The sequence below is a fragment of the Monodon monoceros genome, unplaced genomic scaffold (genome assembly GCF_005190385.1).
Source record: "Monodon monoceros isolate NGI ecotype Baffin Bay Population unplaced genomic scaffold, NGI_Narwhal_1 Super_Scaffold_6, whole genome shotgun sequence".
NCBI classification, from domain to species: domain Eukaryota; kingdom Metazoa; phylum Chordata; class Mammalia; order Artiodactyla; family Monodontidae; genus Monodon; species Monodon monoceros.
The window spans coordinates 100,701,839-100,723,407 of NW_021703783.1; the positions used below are offsets into that span (position 1 = coordinate 100,701,839).

The following is a 21,569-nucleotide window of genomic DNA, read 5'->3' on the forward strand; positions in this document are numbered from 1 at the left end:
GGCCCCGGGCGCCGGCTTCGCGTGCCCGCTGCCCCCCGGCATCGCGTCCGTCACCTACGTGTTCGTCTACAGCCCGAGCGGTCCCGGCGGCCCCGGCGGCCCCGGTCCCGTGCCCGGCCCTGGCCCGGCGCCCCCCGCGGCCCCCGCGCCGCCGCCCCGGGGCCCGAAGCGGAAACTTTACAGCGCTGTCCCCGGCCGCAAGTTCATCGCCGTGAAGGCGCACAGCCCGCAGGGCGAGGGCGAGATCCCGCTGCACCGCGGCGAGGCCGTGAAGGGTGAGGGGGCGCGGGGGGCGCGGTCGCGGGGGGGGGGGGCGCGGCGCGGGGCCTCCTGGGGTTCGCGGGCGCCACTCTGGGGTGCCCGGCCCGGCTTCCCGGCGACCGTGGAGGGGCTGATGCCATTTTGGGGCGTCTGTTATTAGGGGTGTCCCTGGGAACTCTGAGTCGCCGTGGTCATTATGGGTTGCATCTGCCACTGGGGATTCCTTGTGTCACTGTGAAGGGCTCTGTCAGGGAGGGGTGTCTGTCTTTATGGGGTTCCTGTCGTGGGTCCCTCTCCATCCTCTGTCATTTTGGGTTTTCCGTGTCACAACAGAAGCTCCTCTCGTCATGGGGGTGTTTCTGTGTCATGCTCGGGGCTGGTGGTGGTGGGGTTCTCTGTGTTCGTAGGACCTTATCCTATTACAGAGCTTCCTTGAATTATGGGGTCCTGTGTCACTTCTGGGACTTTCTTCATTGGAAACGCTTGTGATATGTGGGAATTCTCTGCCATTCTGGGGGTATCTGTGACAGTTAATGTGGGTGTCTGTGATGAGGGGGTCCTGTGCCACGACAAGCTCCTTGCATTACGAGGGTCTCTGTCATCACTGGGGTCCTCACCTCATGAGCGCTCTCTGCCCGTGGAGCCTAAGAAAGACACAGTTGCGAGGGTCAGCTCTCCATGGCCCATCATGTGGCCTAATCCCCTGGCCGCAGCACAATGACCCTGAGCTCTTGGCCGTGACCCCTGGGGTAGGCGACAGAGCAAGGTTGGTTGGGGGCTGGTTGAAGAGGTGGGAGGAGAGGGGTCAGCTGGGAGGGCAGGAGTAGGATTGTGGCCCCTGCCTCTGCCTCCTGTCCCCCCCTCGAGTGTGTCCATCTGTGCGTCTCTCTGTCCCCCACATGCCCATCCTGTGCTGTGCCCATCTGTTCTTTTCTGTCTTCTGTGTGGATCCCAAAATTTTCCCAGGGAAAAAGACAGGAGGATGAAGGAAGGGACGGGAGGGGAAGGAGAGACGTGAAGGGTGGGTGGGCAGAGCCTGAGCCCGAGGAGGTGGAGGTGGGGCTGGTGGTGCTGGTGGGAGAGGTGTGGCCCTCCGGCCGCCCTCCTCCGCCCTGACAGCCCGTCTGGCTTCTGTCCCTCCAGTGCTCAGCATTGGGGAGGGCGGTTTTTGGGAGGGGACCGTGAAAGGCCGCACAGGCTGGTTCCCGGCTGACTGCGTGGAGGAGGTGCAGATGAGACAGTATGACACGCGGCACGGTGAGTGACCCCTACGTCCCCTGGGTGGCCCCTGAGGGTGCCGCCCCTTCCAGCTTCCCGTTGGTCTTGCTTGGAGGCAGATCCTCATTGTGTACAAAGAGAAAAGACTAGAACAAACTCAAACACACGTTCCAAGTAGGTGCAAACTCGTGTACATGACAGACACGGCACGCGTTCACCCCATACTTACTTACCAACACACACGTGTGCATCTGGATCCTGGACAGCTGTGGAGGCACGTGTGACGTGCGTGCCCATGGGACGCACACGTATGAACGTGCACCAGTCTGTGATCCCACATGTGGCTCTCAGTGACCACAGCCCTTCCCAGACATGGTTCTCACATAAATGCTGGGTGCTTGGAGTGTGTGATTGCTGTGTGGCTGGCAGACAAGTAAAGAGGTCAGTATGAGAAAAGAGGCATCTTTCCAAAGTGGACAGATTGTCCAAGTGGGCAGTGCAGGGAGGCCTGGGCCAGCCAAAAGGAAATGAGGCCAGTTGGGCCCAGAGGGGCTGTCATGGGTGCCCTGGGGCCAGGATGGTCTGAGGGCAGCAGGTGGGGGATGCCTGCATCCTTAGCCTGCAGGGAGGACGTGAGGGCAAAGGCCGTGGCTCCTGGGGCTGGTGAGCAGCCTCGGTCCAACCCTGCTCACCACCTGAACCTCCAGGAAGGACCCCCCTGGGAGTTGGGATCTGAGGTGGTCCTGCCAGTGGAAAGGAGCGGCTGGTCCTTTCAAGACCCCAGCCAGGGCTGACTGCGCACCCAGGAGGCCCCTCGACCCGCAGGTATTATTTCTGGCCCCGAGAGCTGGTGGGACAAGGGAGCCCCCTCCTGAATGGTGGCTAAGTGGTGGTCACTAGTGGTGTGTCTGGACCCAGGGTGCATACCTCTGTCTTTCTGCACATGAAGGGCTCAGACCCAGGGTTGCTGCGCTCCCTTATCCTGGGTTGCGGGTTTCCCCAGGGGAGGCCACCCCTGTGTGGCCTGGACCCCTGCCCTGGGTGGAGCGTGGCAGAGCCCAGGGAAGCAGGAGTGTGGCCGCTGATCCACTCCTGAGCAGGAGCCTTTACTTTTTTTTTTTTTTAAGTTTTACTTATATATTTATTTTTATTGGAGTATAATTGCTTCACAACGGAGCCTTTACTCTCATACCTGGCTGTTCACACCGCCTCACCCTGACGGCTCTCCTTGCGGCTGGGAGCCTGGGAGGGACACGACATCCTGTATTCTGCCCATCGTGGGCAGGTGGGGTGGTATGTTGAGGTGGGGAGTGGTTTCGGAAGTTTGGGCTCTGGTGCCAACTGGACAGGAGAGGGGAGGGGAAGGAGGGGCCTCGAGACCTGCATAGGGAGTGGGTCCTGTGCGCCCCTATAGGGTGGGCAATGAAGGTTCTGGTCTGAGAACTCTGGGGGTCCAGGGGCAGTTGGAGCTGAGTCTGAAGCTGGGGAGGAAGGAAGGGAGGTCTGAACTGGAGTTGGAATTTGAGAACAGCCCGTGTTTGTTAGGTGTTTGACGTGCGCTGGACCCTGTGTTGGGAGCTGGGGTCACAGGGGCTGGCTCTCTGCCTAGCGAGGGGCAGGCGGGCACACTGCATGGCTGTGACAGGCGTGAGCACAGGGGCCTCCCTGGGTCGGTCTGAAGGAGTCCGGGGGCCTTTAAAGCAGAGGTGTTGTTTGAGCTAAGCCTTGAAGGATCGCTAGGACCATCTAGGTGGTCAGCATGATGGGGGTGGGGGCAGAGCCTGTTGGCCAGGGCACGGCATGGCCTTCTAGATCTACACGTGCTGGCACCCAGTGTGCTCCAAGCAGTGTCAGGATGCCTGGCTGGGTTTTAAGCTCTCTTACATCTAAGAGTTCACTGACTCGTCCCAGCATGCCTGGGAGGTGGGGGCAGTTGTTGTTAGCTCATCTCTAGGAGGGCTCTGTTCCGCAGCCCAAGGAGCAGAGTCTTGTTTGCAGTGTAGGCAGTGGGCTGCAGGGTCTGTGCTGTAGCTGCCACGCTTCATGGGCTCTGGCTGAGCGAACCTGTGTGTTGAGGGGCGGGTGGCAGGGCTGGAGTGGGGAGTGTGAGGGCTGGTCCCACGTCCTGGGACCAGGGGCTAAAGTTTGTGGCGGTGTCGCAGGAGGCGTCTGGGGGGTGCTGTCCTGATCATGCTGGTCATTTAGGATTAGGGTGATGGCCCAGGCAGGGCGAAGCAGGGAGACGGAGACGGGATGGGCAGGGCTGGACTGGAGTCATAGAGAAGGGAGACGACACAGAGCAACCTGTTGAAGGAGCTATAGGCCTCCGGGCAGTGGTGGGGCTCCTGGACAGGGGTGGCTCTGGGGTTTGTCATCTGAAAGTGTCAGAAGGTACCTGGGTAGATGGGAGCGTTTCATGGATGGGCAGGGAGACAGGCCTGCGGGGGCTGCCTGCTGGGATGGGGTGGGAATAACCTCTGTCCTTACCTGCAGGCCCGGCCGCCAGCTGCTCTGGGCAGAGCCTCTGATTTGGGACCCAGGGGCTGAGTTCTGCCAGAGGCAAGAGGGCAGCCCAGGAACAGGAACCTGCTTCCAACAGGCCCAGATCCAAAGAAAGATCTGTTTCTGAGACTGGAGCAGGGACAGAGAAGGGACTTAGAGGCCAAGGAGGGGATACTGCCAACACGTGTGGGCCAGGCCGATGCCCAGGGTCAGCAGAGAGCAAGGCTCCCACGGCACCCATCTGGGTGAAAGGAGCAGTTGCAAGCAGGGAGAGTTGAGCTGTGAGGGGAGGGAGTGGGGAGGCGGCCCTGGGCATCCTGGAGGCTGGCATAGAACACCAAAGCTATGGCTCTGGCTGGCATCCTCCCTCCTCCCCCTTTCTTTCCAGTACTGGGGGTGGGGGGGGCATGCTGTGTGTTTTCATTTGCGTTATGTAATAATTTGTGTTTGGTCGATAAATATAAAAATAGGAGTCCAGTGATCTGCAGAGGGTCTTTTTTGGGGGAGGGGTCCTTCTGCAGGCAGGCACTGTGAACATTTCCGAAGTTGGGTCAGCGTGGAGAAGGGTGTGGTGGAGGTGAGGAGAGGCCTGGCCTGCTCTGGCTTTGGGGACGGCAGGGTGGTGGGTGCAGGTGTGCTGCAGAGGGAGGAGAGGGTGTGAGCACTGGGGACGGTGCCAGTGAGATCAGACTATAGGCCATCAGAACCTAGGGGGCCTCCAAGGTGAATTTTCCTGCTTTATAAGGAGAGGGCCAAAAGGGACTGTCGAACATACTGAGAATCACACAAGTTAGTGGCAGGGTTCTGAAATCCAGATCAATACTTTTCCTGATACCTGTGTCTTCTGATGTTAACAGGAGCTCTTCTTTCCATCCAGCCACTGCTCCGTCTACTCTTTTTTTTAAATTTTTTAATTTTTGGCTGCGTTGCGTCTTCGTTGCTGCACGCAGGCTTCCTCTAGTCGCGGCGAGCAGGGGCTACTCTTTGTTGAGGTGCACGGGCTTCTCGTTGCGGTGGCTTCTCTTGTTGCGGAGCGTGGGCTGTAGGCACGTGGGCTTCAGTAGTTGCAGCATGTGAGCTCAGTAGTTGCGGTGCATGGGCTGTAGGGCCCGCAGGCTTCAGTAGTGTGGCTCGCAGGCTCAGTAGTTGTGGCTCATGGGCCCTAGAGCACAGGCTCAGTAGTTGTGGCGCACGGGCTTAGTTGCTCTGCAGCATGTGGGATCTTCCCGGGCCAGGGATCAAACCTGTGTCCCCTGCGTTGGCGGGTGGATTCTTAAACCACTGCGCCACCAGGGAAGTCCCTCCGTCTACTATTTTTTTTTAAACTAATTAATTAATTTAGTTTGGGCTGTGCTGGGTCTTTGTTGCTGCGCGCGGGCTTTCTCTAGTTGCAGGGAGCGGGGACTACTCTTTGTTGCAGTGTGCGGGCTTCTCATCGCGGTGGCTTCTCTTGTTGTGGAGCACGGGCTCTAGGCTTCAGTAGTTGTGGCTTGCGGGCTCTAGGGCTCAGGCTCAGTAGTTGTGGCGCATGGGCTTAGTTGCTTCGCGGCATGTGGGATCTTCCCAGACCAGGGATCGAACCGTGTCCCCTGCATTGGCACGCGGATTCTTAACCACTGTGCCACCAGGGAAGTCCCCTCTGTCTACTCTTACATCCATCTATGCTTTCACTCACCCACCCATCCTGTCATCCATCTACTCATCCATCAACCCACCTAGCAGACCCAGTCCACCCATCCCCTCCTTCCATCCATCCCCCCCCCCCCCTACCCCGCTCTCTTTCCCTCCATCCACTTATATATACATTTATCTTTTGATCCATTCTTCTGTCTACCTCTTGTTCCATCCATCCTCCCCCCCCCCCCCCCCAGCCAGTTGTCCACCTGTCTGTCCTTCCAGTTGGCATTTGGAACGCCTGTTGTGTGCCAGGTGCTGTGCTTGGTGCTAGGATCACAGAAACAACTGCGACATGGCCCTTACCCTCAGGAGCTTACAGTTACTGGAGGAGACAGTCGTCAGAATCATAGGTCCCCTCTCGGGCCTCCTTTCCTGCTCTCTCTCCTGCTCCCTCCGCCCCAGCTGCCCAGGCTGTTCACTGTCCCAGAAAGCCTTTACCCACACGGAGGGCTGCTCCCTTACGTCCTCGTGCCTTTGTTCACCTCTCCCTTCCTGGGGAGGCCTTCATGTGACCACCTAGAATTGCAGCGCCCCAAACGGCTTCCTTTTTTCTTACCGCTTACCAGCATTCTACACGTTCTGTGTGTACCTGTTTCTCGTCTCCTCTCTCTCTTCATCTGTACAGTTTAGCCTGTAAACTCCGCAGGGTAGGGGGGCTTCGTTCTGTTCTCTGCTCCATTCTTGGAGCCTGGTGCGTAGTAAGAGCTCAGTACGTACTTGTTGAATGAATAAATTGATCTTGAGGAATGCTAAGCTGGTAGAGAAGGGGGGAGGAGCTGAGGGGTGAAATTACAGGTGGTGGTGGAGCTGGAGACAGAGGTGCTGGGGGCTGGGGGCCAGGAGTGGGTGCGAGGGTACCAGAAAATCCAGTGTACGTGTACAGGCAGCTGGAGAAGTAAGCCTGGAGCAGGGAGGGTCGTGACTGGAGGTGCGGACTGGAACCTGCAGGCTTGCAGGACATCAGCGAGGCCGAGGGTGGGGCAGCTCTGCAGTGGCTGTGAGGGACTCTGAGATCAAGAGTACAGACGGGGATAAAGCTCTGTGGGATGCAGTGACAGCAGGATAGGGGGACCTAGCCCCCCATACATGGACCCCTCCCTGCCCACGCAGAGGTGGGGTCTGGAGCAAAGGACCCCATGGGGATGAGCGTCTCTGTGGTGAGGGGTACGTTGAAGACACAGGGCCACCTCAGTGCCAGTTCACAGGGGTATGTAGCGTGACACTTGCGCATGACTGTGGGTCATGCACACACAGACATGCACACGTATGAGCACAGCACCTGCACGTGACTGCAGGTCACAGAGACACGCCTGTATGAACACAGCACTTACACGTGACTCCAGGCCACACGTGTGCGTGCGGACACCTTCTCTGCCCTTAGTTTGGGGGCTTGCTGACTCTCTCTGTGCTTGCCCTGGCCCTGTCCCTGTCCCTGTCCCTGTCCGGTCTGCTGTGTGCGGCCACTCAGGAGAAAGATGAGCCACAGCTCCTGCCCCCGTCTGGACCCTGACCCCTAGAGGCAAGAGTTCCTGCATGGTCCCCTCAGCCTTCTCACCTAGGACCGCTGGGCCCAGGACCCCAGGATTTGGACCCCCCACTTCCATGTGGGCACTACCAGGCCAGGGGTGTGTGCGTGAGCGTGCGTGCGTGCGTGTGCGTGTGCGCACGCGTGCGGCTGGTGACCGGCGTGGTTCAGGGGGCGGTTCACGCCACTTGGAGGATGAGACCCTCCGTCAGCTCCTGAACCTCCCCTCAGAAACCCGGGAGGACCGGACGAAGCGACTTTTCCGCCACTACACGGTGGGCTCCTATGACAGCCTCTCTGCACACAGGTACAGGTGGGGCAGGTGGGCAGGCGGGCGAGGGTGGGCACGCGTGCGATGGAGCGTCAGATGTGGAGGGAGGCCTCCCGGGTGAGTCCAAGGACTGCTCCCAGGGTGGGCTGTGCCCGTACCCGTGGGATCCTGTCTGGGGCACGTGCTTTCCCGGCAGGGTTCTCCTCACCTTTCTGTTTTCCTCTGTCAGCGATTATGTCATTGACGACAAGGTGGCTGTCCTGCAGAAACGGGACCACGAAGGCTTTGGTTTTGTGCTCCGGGGGGCCAAAGGTAACGGAGCGGGGTACCCGGCTGGCAAGGGCTGTGCACTACTCGGGGTGTCTTCTGTGTCCTGCCTCTGCTCCTCTCCTCTGCTCTCCTCCTGCCGCGCCCCTGCCCCCTTTCTTCTCCCCCACCCGCTTCCTCTCCCTGCTGTGACTCTGTATTCTTGGTTTGGGATGTTGGTAGGAGGCAGCGGGTCCTTTCCCTCATTGGTTCCCAGGATCTCTGCTGTGCGTGTCTAATGGAGCGGGGGCCTTTCTGGTGGGGTGAGTGGCGGGGGCGGGGGGGGGGGTCTCTCAGAGGGGTGTGTCCTGGATTCCCGGGCTGGCTCTTCTTGCGCTGGGCAGCCCCCGCCTGCCGCCCCCCGGCCCAGGTCGTTCGTGGGAGGTTGCTGTGTGGCAGCCACCTCCACCTGGACCCTGCTGGCAGGACGCCGTCCTTATTGCCCTCTTCCCGTCCCACAGCAGAGACCCCCATCGAGGAGTTCACGCCCACGCCGGCCTTCCCAGCGCTTCAGTATCTCGAGTCGGTGGACGTGGAGGGCGTGGCCTGGAGGGCCGGGCTGCGCACGGGGGACTTCCTAATCGAGGTGAGGCTCGTCCTTCCCTGTGCGGCCCTGTGGGGTGCTGGCCTCTGTCCGAGCCCGAGGAGGGCTCACCTGGATGGCCCCCGGGCCCTGACTGTCCCAGGTGAATGGAGTGAACGTGGTGAAGGTCGGGCACAAGCAGGTGGTGGCTCTGATCCGCCAGGGCGGGAACCGCCTCGTCATGAAGGTGGTGTCAGTGACAAGGAAGCCTGAAGAAGATGGGGCTCGGCGCAGAGGTGAGGGTTCGGGCTTCGGACCTCTGTGCCCAGTCTCCCTGCTCTGTGCCCTGACCTTAGACCTTTGACCCCAGGCCCATGCTCCTCTCATCACCCCCGGCCCCAGACTGCTGACTGCTGACGTCAGAGGCCTGAACCTAGGCGAACGCCCACGTGCGCCGCCTGGGTGCCAATCCCCGATGTTAGACAGCCAACCCTCTCCCGGCCTCTGACCCCAGGTTGCCCTCCTAAGATCCCTGCCCCCTCCTTCCCGGCGCCCCCCAGCCCCTGGCATGGAAGAGCCCTCCTTCCCGACGCTGCCAGCAGCTGCCTGGAGGCCGGGGTTGCCATAGCAACTGTGAGGTTGACGCTGCGCTGCCGCTTATTGTCGGAGGGAAGGGGGAGGCGGCACCTGAGGGAAGAGGAAAAGCGTCTTCTCCCCGCGCCAACGTCGCGGCACAGTCTGGGCCCAGGAGGCTTTGCTGGCCGGGTCTAGCCCAGCCCAGGCCCTGGCTTGGCTGACCACACCCTGGTCCCCCGAGGGGCAGCGGCCTCCAGGCCTGGCGGGGGCGGGGGGGGCGGGCGCTGGAGCAGCAGGAGCCCGGCCTGCCGGGAGACCCCTCCCAGCCCCCACCCCATGACTCTGCCCTCGAAGCCTTCCACGTGGGCCCTCGGGCTGAGGCTGGCCAGCACTGTGATCCCCCTGGGGCCCTCGACCACCGCCTGAGGCCCTGGCTGCCCTGGCCCAGCCCGGCCTTCAGCGCCCCCTGAGCTCCCAGCGCCATGAAGAAGTTTGCATCCAGCCGCAGCCTGAACAAGATCCTGGCGCAGTGTGACTCGTCCTCCCGGGAGTACGAGGAGATCCAAGCGGTGGAGCGCAGGTGGCACCTGCACCTGGCCACGCCGCGCTGCCTGCTGCTGGACAGGAGGTCCAAGGCCTCCCTCTTCTTTGCAGCCCCGCCGCCCCCTAAGAGGGCCCCCAGTACCACGCTGACCCTGCGCTCCAAGTCCATGACGGCGGAGCTTGAGGAGCTTGGTGAGTGGCAGGGCAGGCGGTGGGCAGATAGCCCAGGGTGGGGGGCCGGGTCAGGGGAGCTGGGCCAAAGCCAGGCAGAGGCAGAGGGGAGGGAGGACCGAGAGGTGGGTGTATGGACAGGTTAGAGGTAAATGGGTGGGTGCTGAAGTGGTGGGGGAATTGGGTGTCTGCGGGCTGAAAAGGGAGCTGACGTGTGGATGGATCGAGGGCTGAGGGGCAGGGTGACAGGGCTGGGGATAGACAGTGGGACCACCACGTCTGGCGGTGGCGAATCAGGCCCTGGCTCACCAGTGTGTTTGCATGCGTGTGCGCATGCAGCCCCTGGTCCTCCACACCTCCAGGATGACTTTATGTCTTCATTTCATCCAAGTGAGAAAAGGGGGCCTGACCTTTGCTCCCGGCTCTGCCAGGCACTAGCTGTGTGGTCTTCGCATTTCCTTTACCCTCTCAGCACCCGTTCACACGTCAGTTACGCAGGGCTCAGTAGAGTGAGCTGCCGACCTCACGGGGCCGTTGTGAACGTTGCTGGTACAGTGATGGGACAGGTCCTCGTAAGTTGCAGGAGGCAAACAAGAGTGTGTTGGGGCTTTGATGGGTATGTGGGGGGCACGATTCCAGGGTGACCACCAGCAGCCTCATCGTGGGTGTGTCTTGATATATGTGACTGTTAATAGCCTCATCATTGGCATGTTCAGATATACATGACCGTGTCCTGATATACGTGACAGTTAATAATGGTTATGCCCTGACTTACACGACCATGAACATCTTTATCATGGCATGTCCCAATGCACATGACTGTTAACGTGCTCGACCCTTCTATAACCTGAACCCAATTCGAGTCCCAGACTTTGCTCTCGTTCCAGCCATAGAAGGACCCCTGACTCTGGTCGTGTGCTGAGCTCTAACCCAGTCGTGGGCACAGGAAGGGCCTTGATCCTGGTTCTAGAATGCGCCCCAACCCTGGCTTCAGGCTTGGTTCTTCCCCAGACATAGAAGGAACCCTTACCTGTCCCCTAAAATTATTTCTGACCTCCCTCATGGACTGATCCCTGACCCTAGACCTTTGCTGAGCCCTTCCCTTCCAAGCAGGTACTCTTTTTTTTTTTTGCGGTACGCGGGCCTCTCACTGCTGTGGCCTCTCCCGTTGCGGAGCACAGGCTCCGGACGCGCAGGCTCAGCGGCCATGGCTCACGGGCCCAGCCGCTCCGCGGCATGTGGGATCTTCCTGGACCGGGGCATGAACCCGTGTCCCCTGCATCGGCAGGCAGACTCTCAACCACTGCGCCACCTGGGAAGCCCTGAGCAGGTACTCTTGACTGCAGTTTAGTTTGGTGTGGAGGACAGCCACCAAGATAGATTAGGCTGATGTGGTCAGGACCTTCTTCCCCATAAATATTCTGAATAAAGTAAAACTCTAAAAATACATAGCCATCTCAAAACAAAAGAAGAGGAATTTCCCAGTTCTCGAAAATGAAGAGAGAAATCAGAGCCAAGGGAGTGAGAGGAAGCAGATGCTCCCATAGTCCGTGAGGGCTTGGGACCAATACGGATCCTACGGGCAGGGCACTGGGGCTCTGATACCCCCACAAAGCCAAGAGATGGGGGAAAGTAGAGCCAAGCCCAGGACTTGGAATTAGCATCAGAAGAACTGGGAACCGTAGAATGCTATGAAAGAGACAAAACAAGGTGTTTAAATACAAAGTTTGAGAGAAATAACAGAACTCATAATGAAAGAACACACAGTGGGGAGGGCGGGGGAATAAGGATAAGCAGATTTAAAAAGGATTCCTAAAGAAATGTTATTGAAACAAAAATAGAGCCCCTGAGATTTTAAAAATCCGTGCCTGGGAAACAATATGGTAGACCCACCTGAAGGAAGAAACTATGAATTAAAAGGTAAATAGAGTCCCGGAGGGAAAGAGTTAAAAGATTGGGGAAGAGGCAATATTTGAAGAGTAAATGGCTAAGACTTTTCTAAAATTGAACGAGGACATGAGACTCCAGTTTGCAGGAGTGTAAGTCTGAAGCAATGAAGTAAAAACAAAGCTACCCCTAGACCTGTCATAGTAAAATTTCACAACACCATAGACGAAAAGAAAAACCTTAACTGCCAGAGAATGATGACTTAGAAAGGAACAGGGGTCAGACTGACAGCGGAGGTCTGATCAGCAGATGCTAGAAGACAGCGGAACAGTAACTTCAAAGCCTTGGGTCAGAATGCCTTTGCACCTGGAATTCTATGCCTAGTAACCTCGCTCATTCAAGAGTAAGGCAGAGAAGCTCCGGGCCCCGGGGTCACAAGGGTGCAAGGCTAGTCATGGGGAGCTGACCCACTGCACTGATTGAAGATCCAAACTGGTCAATAAACCAATACCAGTAGGCAGCTGGGTCTGGCTAGACCCCACACCAGGCTCTGGTGGATGGTCCCTGGGAGTCTCTTGCCAGAGGCTGTCACGTGGCCACGTTCAGGTGCACGTTCAGAAAGAGGTGCTTGGGCAGCCTGAGGCCTGTCATCCAGGGACCCAGGGACTGTGCGCTGCAGAAACAGAAGATCTGCCTTCTGCCCTCTGGGCTGCTTCTGTGTGCAGAGACCCGTGGATGGAAGAAGAGCCTCCTTCCTCTCTGGCCTGGGTGTCCCCTCTGTTACCTTGTGACCCCTGTCTTCCAGAGGGAGGGGGCTCACTCTTGCGGCCCGAGGTCAGCATCCTTTTCACCAGCTTTTCCTGAGCAGAGTCTGGGGGAGGGTGAAGGGACAGCCTACCACAGAGCCTCCATCCACACTGTTGAGTGAGCGGGTCACAGCTTTTGTTGAACTGGACCCAGGCCCTTCCCGTGGCTCTGTTCAGAGGAAACCCACAGGAAGCCCACTCCTGCCCCTGGACGACAGCTGTCCTGGGAAGCCAGTCCACCTGCCGACCTTCTGTAGACACACCTGGTTTGAGGAAGCCAGGTACCTAAGCCAGGGTTTTCCCAGGTACCTAAGCGATCATCCCATGATCCAGTGTTTGTGCTTTTACGGGACAGAAGTAAGACCCGTGGGTTCGTTGCCAGCATAAACATGTCAGTTTTATGTCACAATATCGAGGGCTGATAGGGCCCTTTAGTGTCTGTGGTCTATTGAGAAGATGACCTGAACACCTGGGAAGAAAGGAAAATGTGAGGCGACAGAAAAGCAGGTGGCAAGGATGGGGGCTCACGCAAGGTGGCTCCCTGTGGCTTGGAGGGCCCTGCAGGAGGAAGAGGAAGGGAAGGTATATCCTGCCCCCTGGGGGGGCACTGGTGTCCCAAAAAAGGAAGGGCTGAGGTGGCTGGCAGAAACGGCATTAAGAGGAGGGGTTGGGTGGGGACTCTCCTCCTGAGAGGGAGAGAGAGGGAGAAGGAGGGAGGGTGGGACCCCTCTAGTGCCCTTCAGCCCTGGGGCCCCTCACACTCAGCAGGTGCTCATTGCATAGCTCGAACCAAGGACGTGCTGGGGCTGCAGAGGTTGGTGGAGACCCAGGCCAGAGGGGCTCTGATGGGTCCAAGCCCCTCCTGTCCATCCTCTTTCCCCTAAGAAATCTGGAACTTCTGGGTTCCTTGTTCTTTCGAGATGAGAATGTCAGGGCAGGTGCCATGCCAGGGTGTGGTCCCTGACTGGCCTTGGTCTGGAAAACACGCTGACTTGCCTGTTGTTGGAAACACACTGCAGGAATGCTTGTGGGTGGCCACTGCACCATTGGTGGCCTCTGAAATGGGTTTTTATGGGGTTTTGCCTTTTTTCTGAACAAACGTTTGATTGAACCAAGTGTGACTTAGCTGTGTGTCCACACAGGCGTGTGCATATCTGTGTGTGTGGACGTACACAAGCACGTGTGAGTGTGTGTGCGCGCGTGAGCATGCATGCGCACAAGCATTGTCCCTGCTTGTGGTTGTTCCCACTTTGAATTTCATGTACTGACTTGGTATTTGGGTCGATTTGCCACCCACGATCTGACAAGGGTATAGGCCAGGGGTGGTGGGGGTCTGGGAGATCCTGGCTGTTGGGAGGGTAAGGATGGGCTAGGAGGGGGTGGGAGTGGGGAGTGGGGCCCGGGTGCCGAGGGACAAATCCTGCCTCTCACCCCGTTTACTCTGTTTCTTGATTCCAAGCCTCCATTCGGAGAAGGAAAGGGGGTGAGTCATCTACTGTGCTCGGGGCCCAGCTTTGCCTGACCCTTGGCTGCGGAAGTGCTTGTGTGTGAGGGGCTCCTGTTCGAGTCAGGGGGTCTGGGAGCCTGGGTTGCACCCTCCTGTTGGCCTTCTCCGTGGGGAGCTGCTGGGGGCACAGTGGAAGGACCTGGGGTCGGTCAGATGGGCCTGGGATGGTGAGTGTGGCCACAATCCTCGGGGGCCCGAGTGAGCTGGGGGCAGCGGTGTGAGGGCCATGGGGGCTGCTGAGGCAGAGCTGGAAAGGCGTCCCAGTGGAGGCCACAGCGCGTGCCACAGCCCGGAGCAGAGGGGGGAAGGGTTCAGAGGGCCCAGCTGTGGAGCTGGCTTGGGGAACAAGGTGACCGGGCTGGTGGGAGCGGGGGTGTCAGGTGCTCAGCCCCAGCCCGTGCTGCTTCTCTCTGCTTGTTTCCTGGGGCTCCTGTGCCTGGTGTGTGGGTCCCGTCTCTGTGCTGATCTGTTACGGGCTCAAGCCTAAGCCTGGCCCTTCAGGAGCGGGAATCTGGGCCCCAGAGCTGCTGACTTGACCACCCCGCCCCTCCCGTCAGACCTCCCACCCTGGATCCTTTGAAGCTCCTTCCTGGATGTCCTGGATGTCCAGCCTGGCTACATGAGGCACAGCAGCCAGGCGGGGACAGAGTCTGGGCTTGGGCGCTGAGGTCCAGGGTCTGGTGGGGTCTAGGGCCTGGCCTTTGCCAGCCGGCTCCACCTCACGTGGAGACTGGAGCCTCTTTCTGCTGCACAGGAGTCCGTGCCAAGCAGGGGCCTGAGGTGGCTTTGTGGCCCCAGGCGTGTGTGTTCACTTGTTTGTCTTTGTGCCTGGTGCCCGCCCACCCCTCACTCCAGGATCCACTGGGCCTTCCCTGTGCCAGGGACACACTTGCCCATCTGTCTGAGCCGAGGTTCCCTGTGTGACCTGCGATCTCACCCTCTGAATTCTCCCATCGCCCTTGCCCCGGTCCCAGGTGAAATGCTTTCCCTTTTCAGGGTCTTTTCAGGTATAAAACAGATGACTAGGTCTCCTCTGGGGACACTTTTCTTCACACCTTTGAGGCAGACACACAAGCTATTTCTGGAATATTTTGGTTCTTTCCTCAGCTCATTAGCGGGGCTCCCAGGGTGCTCTGCTGTGGCCTGTGTGCTTCTTCCAGTTGTAGGGGAAGTGACGGTGATTCGTCGCCCCCGCAGGCCCCTCATCCCTGCTTGGGTCCTGGTTCAAACAGCTGCATCCCCAGCTGCGTCCCTGCCACATAGCGACCCTGACGGCCAGTGTAGTGCCCCAGACCTGGTTCCTAATGGGCTTCATTTCTTTTGTTAAGTATCTAAAGTCATTTATTTAAGAATATAGTTTTCTCATTTTGTTGGGGATTGGTGTCAACCTCACCAGCTTGTAGTTTGCAGAATTCTTGATGCTTTTCCTTTTGAAAATAAGTCTCGTCTGGCCTCAGCACCATGGCCCCACGGCCAACAATATTCGCTTTGCTAATAACTTCATGTGCACACTGCTTTGGGTCTCTGAGATTGAGTGCTTCTGGACCTAGAGACGCAGCCTCTAAATCCACAGCTCGGGTGAGCGCGCGCCCCGTGTGTCCCACGGAAATATCTTCTCTCCGCTCATGTCGTTATGTCTGTGGTTTCCGGATAATCTGGTTGTTAAGTCTGATCTCTTACTTGTCGGATCTATGACCTGGGGCAACTTATCCCTCTCAGAGCTTCGGATTCTTCTTGGGTAAAATGGGGGCAATAGCGATCCCTTCTGCCTGTGGTGGTTGCAGCGTGAGAGGGGCCACATAAACCTCTTCTAACCCTGGAAATCCCCACGGACCTAGCAAATGGTGGTCATGGTGATTTCAGCTTCCAAAAGGAAATTACTTACCTCATTACAGAAGCAAACAGGAAGGCCCCTCTGACAGCCCGCCCCTGTCTGCACCTGGTGGCGCTGGGAGCTGTGCACAGGCCAAGCGAGCTGGTCTGTAGATGGAGCGTGTTTTGCTGGTCACTCGTAGCATTTGTTGAACTCTCTTGTATTTGGGGGCCAGGCTGGACGCGCAGGGCACGCTGGCAAGGGTATTTGCCCTCTTCTCCTGACAGCCCATGTGGAGGCGCACAGACATGAAGAATTGTAGCAGGTGTGTCCTCAGTGCTTGCATTGAGCCAGGCACAGCTGTAGCGCCTCTGCCGTATGTGCTAATTCTCACAACAGACACTGAAGCAGGTACCTTTCTTAATGCCTGTTATCAGATCAGGAAATCAAGTCACAAAGAGATTAGGTCAGAACAGTCAGTATACAGGATGGGTCTGGGTTGGGTCGGGTACTGTACATCTCGGAGGAGTTTATTTCCTTCCCCACAGCAATGGCTGAGCAGTGCTGGGAGGAGGTGTCAGGGCTGACCACAGTTCTCCAAGGGGGGCACTTGGGGCATAAAAGGACCAAGTGTAACCAGATGCGTGGTCCTCTGTGGTTGGCACAGCTCCTAAGAGTCTGGAAGGGCTCAGGGATTTCGAGGCTGAGTGATGGGTGGGCTGCGGTGGGACTCCTGGATGAGAGGGGCAGTGTGGCGGCCGGGTGCATGTGGGAGCTGCCCCCAGCCCCTGCTGTGTCCCGTGTGCTGGCCCTAAGCGGGCCCTCCCCAGTCATCCGTCCACAGCTGATAGGTTTCAGACACAAGTGTTTAACAAAATCTCCAAGTCACTCGGTAATCAAAAACACCACTTTCAGAAACATTACGTAGCTTTAAGAAAAACGAGCAAAGTTTTTCTTTCACAACAGATTTGAAAAGAGCGCCGCCCGTGGGCACCTGGTTCAGGCCTCAGCCCTGGGCTTGTCCTTCCCCCTCCTGGCTTCTGGGGCTGCTTTCTAAGGGGCCGGTGGAAGCCCCCTCCAGCAATGCCCCTCCCAATATCCTCTTCTCTGCACCCCCCACCCTTGGTGGGGCTGCTTTTTGGGGGTTGTAGGTTCTGTGGCCTCCTGATCTGCATACAGCTATTTCTTAGGTCTCTAGCCTCGGGCAGTGAGCCCCCCCAGCCCCCCATGGTTCTTGGTTTATACACATTCTTTGTGGGCAGCGACTGTGCATCAGGTCTGTTCTGGGGCTACAGCTTATCTTTTGGTGCAGTGGCGGTACAGACAGGCGAGTAATGCCACGTGCTAAGGAGAAGAATGAAAGGGCAAAGGGAAATGGGGAAATTCAGGAGGTCTCTGGGCTGTAAACAGTCCCGCCCCCTGCCTGGTTCTCTCCCTAATGGTCAGCCAGGCTTTTCCTGGAGTGGGGTTCGCGGGGTCCCCTGGAGCCTCCCTGAGGACGGAGGGGCCAGGCTGGAGCAGGGTCTGGGTTCTGGTGTGTGAGGGCCTTGGATGGGATACAAGTTATGGGGCTTCCTGTCTTGTTTCTGGATTGTGTGCCTTGGGGAGTGAGGGGCCGAGGTGGGCGGGGCCCCAGTGGCCTCTGTCAGCAGCCCCGGGAGGACCAGCCAGGATGCGTGAGTGGGGCTGCAGGGGGCTGTAGCGGGTTCAAGGTCCCTGTGGCTGAGACGGCACCTCCTTGGCTGTGCAGAGAAGCTGGACGAGATCTTGGCAGCCGCCACGGAGCCGGCGCTGAGGCCAGACATCGCGGATGCTGACTCGAGAGCTGCCACCGTCAAACAGCGGCCCACCAGTCGGAGGATCACCCCTGCCGAGATCAGCGTAAGCCAGCCTGGCAGCTGGGGGCGCTGGGGGATGGGTGGGGCATGGGGTCAGAGTGCCATGTCCCCTACTGGGTGTTTGTGCATTTTGGAGGGTGAGGGTCCATCATTTGGACTCCACTCTCCGGGGGTGCGGGTGAAGGACCCCATAGCGTCTCCCGAAGACACCTGGGGCCATCAGCCTTCAGAACAGCCACAGTCCAGCTCGTGCTGAGCTCTCACTCTTCTGGCGCCTCCCGCCTTAGGCAGGTTCTGTGCCACCTAGAGCAAGGACCCCAGCCGTGCTGAGGCCACAACATGGTGTCGCTGTCCCCCCCCGCCCACTCCTCTCACTTGGCACCTTCTGGGCTGCTCCCGCAGCCTCACCTCGGCCATACCCAGGACCCCTGACTGCTCTGGCCCGTCTGCATCACTCCTGCCCAGTGCTGCCTATGCCTGTGGGCCCGCAGCCATGCCCCTGTTCCTTGGAGGCAGGGCCTGGGCCTGGCTTCTGGGTCAGACACCGTGGGAATTAGCACTGTTGGAATTAGCACATGGGGTGTCTGATCTCCGGCTTGGGAGGAGGATGGGTGGGGCTGGATGGGCAGCTGGGGACCCCAGTGCTTTGGAACCTCCATATACCCCCACCCCCTCCAACTCTCACAGTCACTGTTTGAGCGCCAGGGCCTCCCAGGCCCAGAGAAGCTGCCAGGCTCCCTGCGGAAGGGGATTCCACGGACCAAATCTGTAGGTATGGCTGGGCTGGGAGCTGCATGGGGCTGGAGGACTGGGGCGGGGGCTGGAGTGCGTGCGGGGCTGGAGGACCCTGTCTCTCCCCACCCTTTGACTGAGGTTTCCAGTTTCTCTCTGAGTCCTGTCTCTCCCTGGCCCCAACCCAGGAATCTCATTTTTTGTGGACGTATATGGATGTGTGTGTGGGGTGTCAGTCCTTCCCCCAACCCAGAGATACTTTGCTGAAAGATACCCTTGAGGCTTCTCGCCATCTGTCACCCCCTGCCAGTGGGCACCCCCGTCTGTACTTCCCACAGACACCAGCATCCCTGTCCCTGGGTCTTCCATATCCTACCTGGCTGTGCCCCCTCCAGCCCGAGTACCTGCCACGTTTCTGATGCTAAGCTACCCTCCCCTTGAATCTGCCCTCTCCCCTCCCCCCGGCACCCCAGTTATTGCTCTGTATCTCTCCTCTCCTTCACAGCCAGTTTTCTCCGGAAGTCACCCATACTTGCTGTCTCCCATTCCCTGCCTGCCTCTCGGCCTTTTAGGGAATCGTCCATACCTGAAACTGTGCTCACCAGGGTCACCAGTGGTTTCCAGGGCGTTCCTCCCAGTGGACACATTTGATTTTGCTGCTCCCTCCTCCATGAAATTTTCCTACCCAGGGCTTCTAAGACAACACTTAACTGGTTTTGCCCTCAGTTCTCAGGCTGGACCTGTTCAGTGCCCGTCGTTCCCCTGCAAGATGTGGGTCCTTCTCAAGGCTATGTCCTTAGCCTCTTTGCCTTCTGCACCTGTCTCCTTGGGGCCTCATCACATCTCACCCTTGGCCATCTCCTCTCTTGTTGACCCCAGACTGGGTCGTCTAATAAGCCCCACCCACTGCTCCTCCCTCTAGGCACCTAGTCCCCCCTTACCTGCCCACCTGTCCATCCATCCACCTACAGACATGTCCAGTTGTCTGTCCATCTGTTCACCCACTGACCTTTCCACTTGTGCATCCATTTGTCCCTGTGTACCCCACCGCTCTGTGTTCTACACACACTGGTTCATTTAGTACTTACAGTAACCCTGCTGAGGTAACACCATCAGCACCTGTGGATTATAGATGAGAAAACTGAGGCAAAGAGGTAAAATGACTTGCCCAAGGTCACACAGCTGCCTTACCTGTCTTCTATTCACTCATCTGGCCAGTTTCTGCAAACCCAATCCCTCATTCACCCCAGGACCCCAGCTGATTGATGCACACTCTAGGCTGATGCTGGGCAGGGTCTGGGGGCTCAGTTGGAGGAGGTGACATGTCTGCAGATAGCTCAGCTCAGCAGTAACATGGGGGGTGCAAAAGCACATTTACTAGGGAGCACCAACCATGCTTGGGTGTCAAGAAAGGCCGGGCATGGGTGTGTGTGTTTGGGCTCAGACATGCAGGATACTTTGCTGAGTGGGGGGTTCTGAGAGATAATGGCATGAACTGCTGACAGCAGTGGTCCTTCAGAGACCGCTGTGGGTCATTTCTGTAGGTAGGAGGGTGGGGGAGAGGACACATGAGACTGCAGCTACTTTGGAGCCAAGAGGCACTCCCCCCTCACCTCCCTGGCCTAAGCCCTGGGCATCCTCTGTGGTTTCCTCCTTATTCTCTGCCTCCCCGGACAAATTAGGGATGGCCGGCTTCCTCACCGTCCTTGCAGCCTTACCTGGCCAGGCCTCATTGTCTTGTGCCTCAGCATCTGGAGACCACAGCTTTGGTCTCCTCTTGACCTCCTGCCCCAGCTTCACCCTCTAGTCCATCCCTCTGGCCACAGGGGGCTTTCTGCACAAGATACCACCTCACATCCCTAGAGTTGGTCCTCTGTGGGCTCTGCCTTGCCTTGGGGCCCTGAGGCCTAGCCCCAGCCCTCTCCTGCTTCATCTAGGGACCTTTGTCTCTGCCTCCCTCTGAGTGACATCTACCAGGACTGGCTGTTCTCCACCTGCCCTCATCTGCCTGGATGGCCTGTCCCTCAGCCCCGCCCAGTCTCAGTACTGACCACCACAGGTCCGCATCTAAGTGCCTGTCCTTCAGGCTGCAAGCCTCAGTGGAGATTGCCAGGTGGTCCCTGCTCACCCTCCTGGACCCTCCTGTGCTCGGTCCATGGGTGGCTCATCTTTAATCCCCCTTGCCCTAGCCTGCCGCCTGTCACCCACTTGAACGCTGGCTGAGGTGTCAGACTCCGGGACTCCTACCCCTTGTCCTGGCTACATGGCCCTGGGCACACGTCTCAACCCTTGAAACCTCAGGGTTGAGGTTCGCACAGAGGGCTGTACTCACAGACTGAGTGCTGAGTAACTGCTCATGGTGATAGTAGATGTAGGCCCTGCATCTTGAGGCTGGTGCACAGAAAGCGCTGGAGAAATGCTCACGGCTGTTACTTGGGCAGCGGCCCCACCCGCTCTGTATCAGAACGGATTCCCATTTTCATCACAAGGAAAGTGACTTGTCTTTACCCTGGGTCAGAACGTGGCATGCTGACCCTCCGGCGTGTTCCAGGTGCAGTAGCTTGTCCCACGTGGCTCCATCTCATGCACAAGCTTGTGGGTGTTGAGCTGCATTTATATGCTGCGCAAGAAATGCGGCAGGGAGGAGACCCAGGCCGAACCTGGCACAGAATCTGCGTCCAGCAGTGGGGGTGGAAGCCTGGCCTAAAAATGATGATGGTGATGATGATGATGACGACGACGACCTCAGCCACCTTCCCGGGGGCGCTGCTGGGGGCTCAGCCCTGTGCTATAAGCTTTGAATGGCTTCACTTCGCACTTCAGTGGGAGGGGGCAGGTCTCCAGAGATGAGGAAGCTGAAGTGCCAAGAGGTTAAGAGGTATCAGACAAGAAGTGGCAGGGCTGGAATTCAAGCCTTATCTTAAACAAAAGCTCCCCCATGCCCCATGCCCCTTGCTGAGCCGGCGGGTAAGAGCCCTTATGCAGGACACACGCAAACAGTGCCGGGTGGGAGGCCTGGTGAGCACTGTGGTGGCCAAAGGAGGAGGTGGTTGGGAACAGGCAGTCTGCATCGTCGTGAGTTCATAAAAATGGGACCAAGCCCAGAGTGAGGCCAGGTGTAGATTCCCAAAGGCTTGTTCCAGAGACCTGTGTGTCAGCACTGAGGGGCCACCCCTCCACTGTCCTTGGATCGGGCTGCCTTACACCTGCAGCCTAACCGAACACACCTGCAGCACAGGTGTACGCATTGTGTACACAGGAACACTCGGGAGGCCCTGCCCTGTCCTAGCTGGGCGGCGGGACAGTGGGGGCTCTGAGCGCTCCAGCCCTGACCCTGCACAGGTCCTAATGACAAGCTGAGTGCGGCAGGAAGTAGGGTTCACTTTCAGTCCATGTTGTTCATGAGAGAACTG

The 21,569-nt window shown here is 58.4% G+C and overlaps 1 protein-coding gene across 4 annotated transcripts in view; it reads left to right on the forward strand.

Moving 5' to 3' along the window:
* The window catches only part of SHANK3 (SH3 and multiple ankyrin repeat domains 3), a 49,137-nt gene that overhangs the window by 15,431 nt on the left and 12,137 nt on the right, over nucleotides 1-21,569 (forward strand). For all 4 annotated transcript variants that reach the window (XM_029205727.1, XM_029205729.1, XM_029205730.1 and 1 more), the window contains exons 11-19: nucleotides 73-275; nucleotides 1,405-1,518; nucleotides 7,415-7,490; nucleotides 7,684-7,766; nucleotides 8,222-8,346; nucleotides 8,447-8,579; nucleotides 9,514-9,594; nucleotides 17,337-17,467; nucleotides 18,112-18,196. In XM_029205727.1, the coding sequence (XP_029061560.1) occupies nucleotides 73-275; nucleotides 1,405-1,518; nucleotides 7,415-7,490; nucleotides 7,684-7,766; nucleotides 8,222-8,346; nucleotides 8,447-8,579; nucleotides 9,514-9,594; nucleotides 17,337-17,467; nucleotides 18,112-18,196 (1,031 nt within the window). The remainder of the gene's footprint in view (nucleotides 1-72; nucleotides 276-1,404; nucleotides 1,519-7,414; nucleotides 7,491-7,683; nucleotides 7,767-8,221; nucleotides 8,347-8,446; nucleotides 8,580-9,513; nucleotides 9,595-17,336; nucleotides 17,468-18,111; nucleotides 18,197-21,569) is intronic.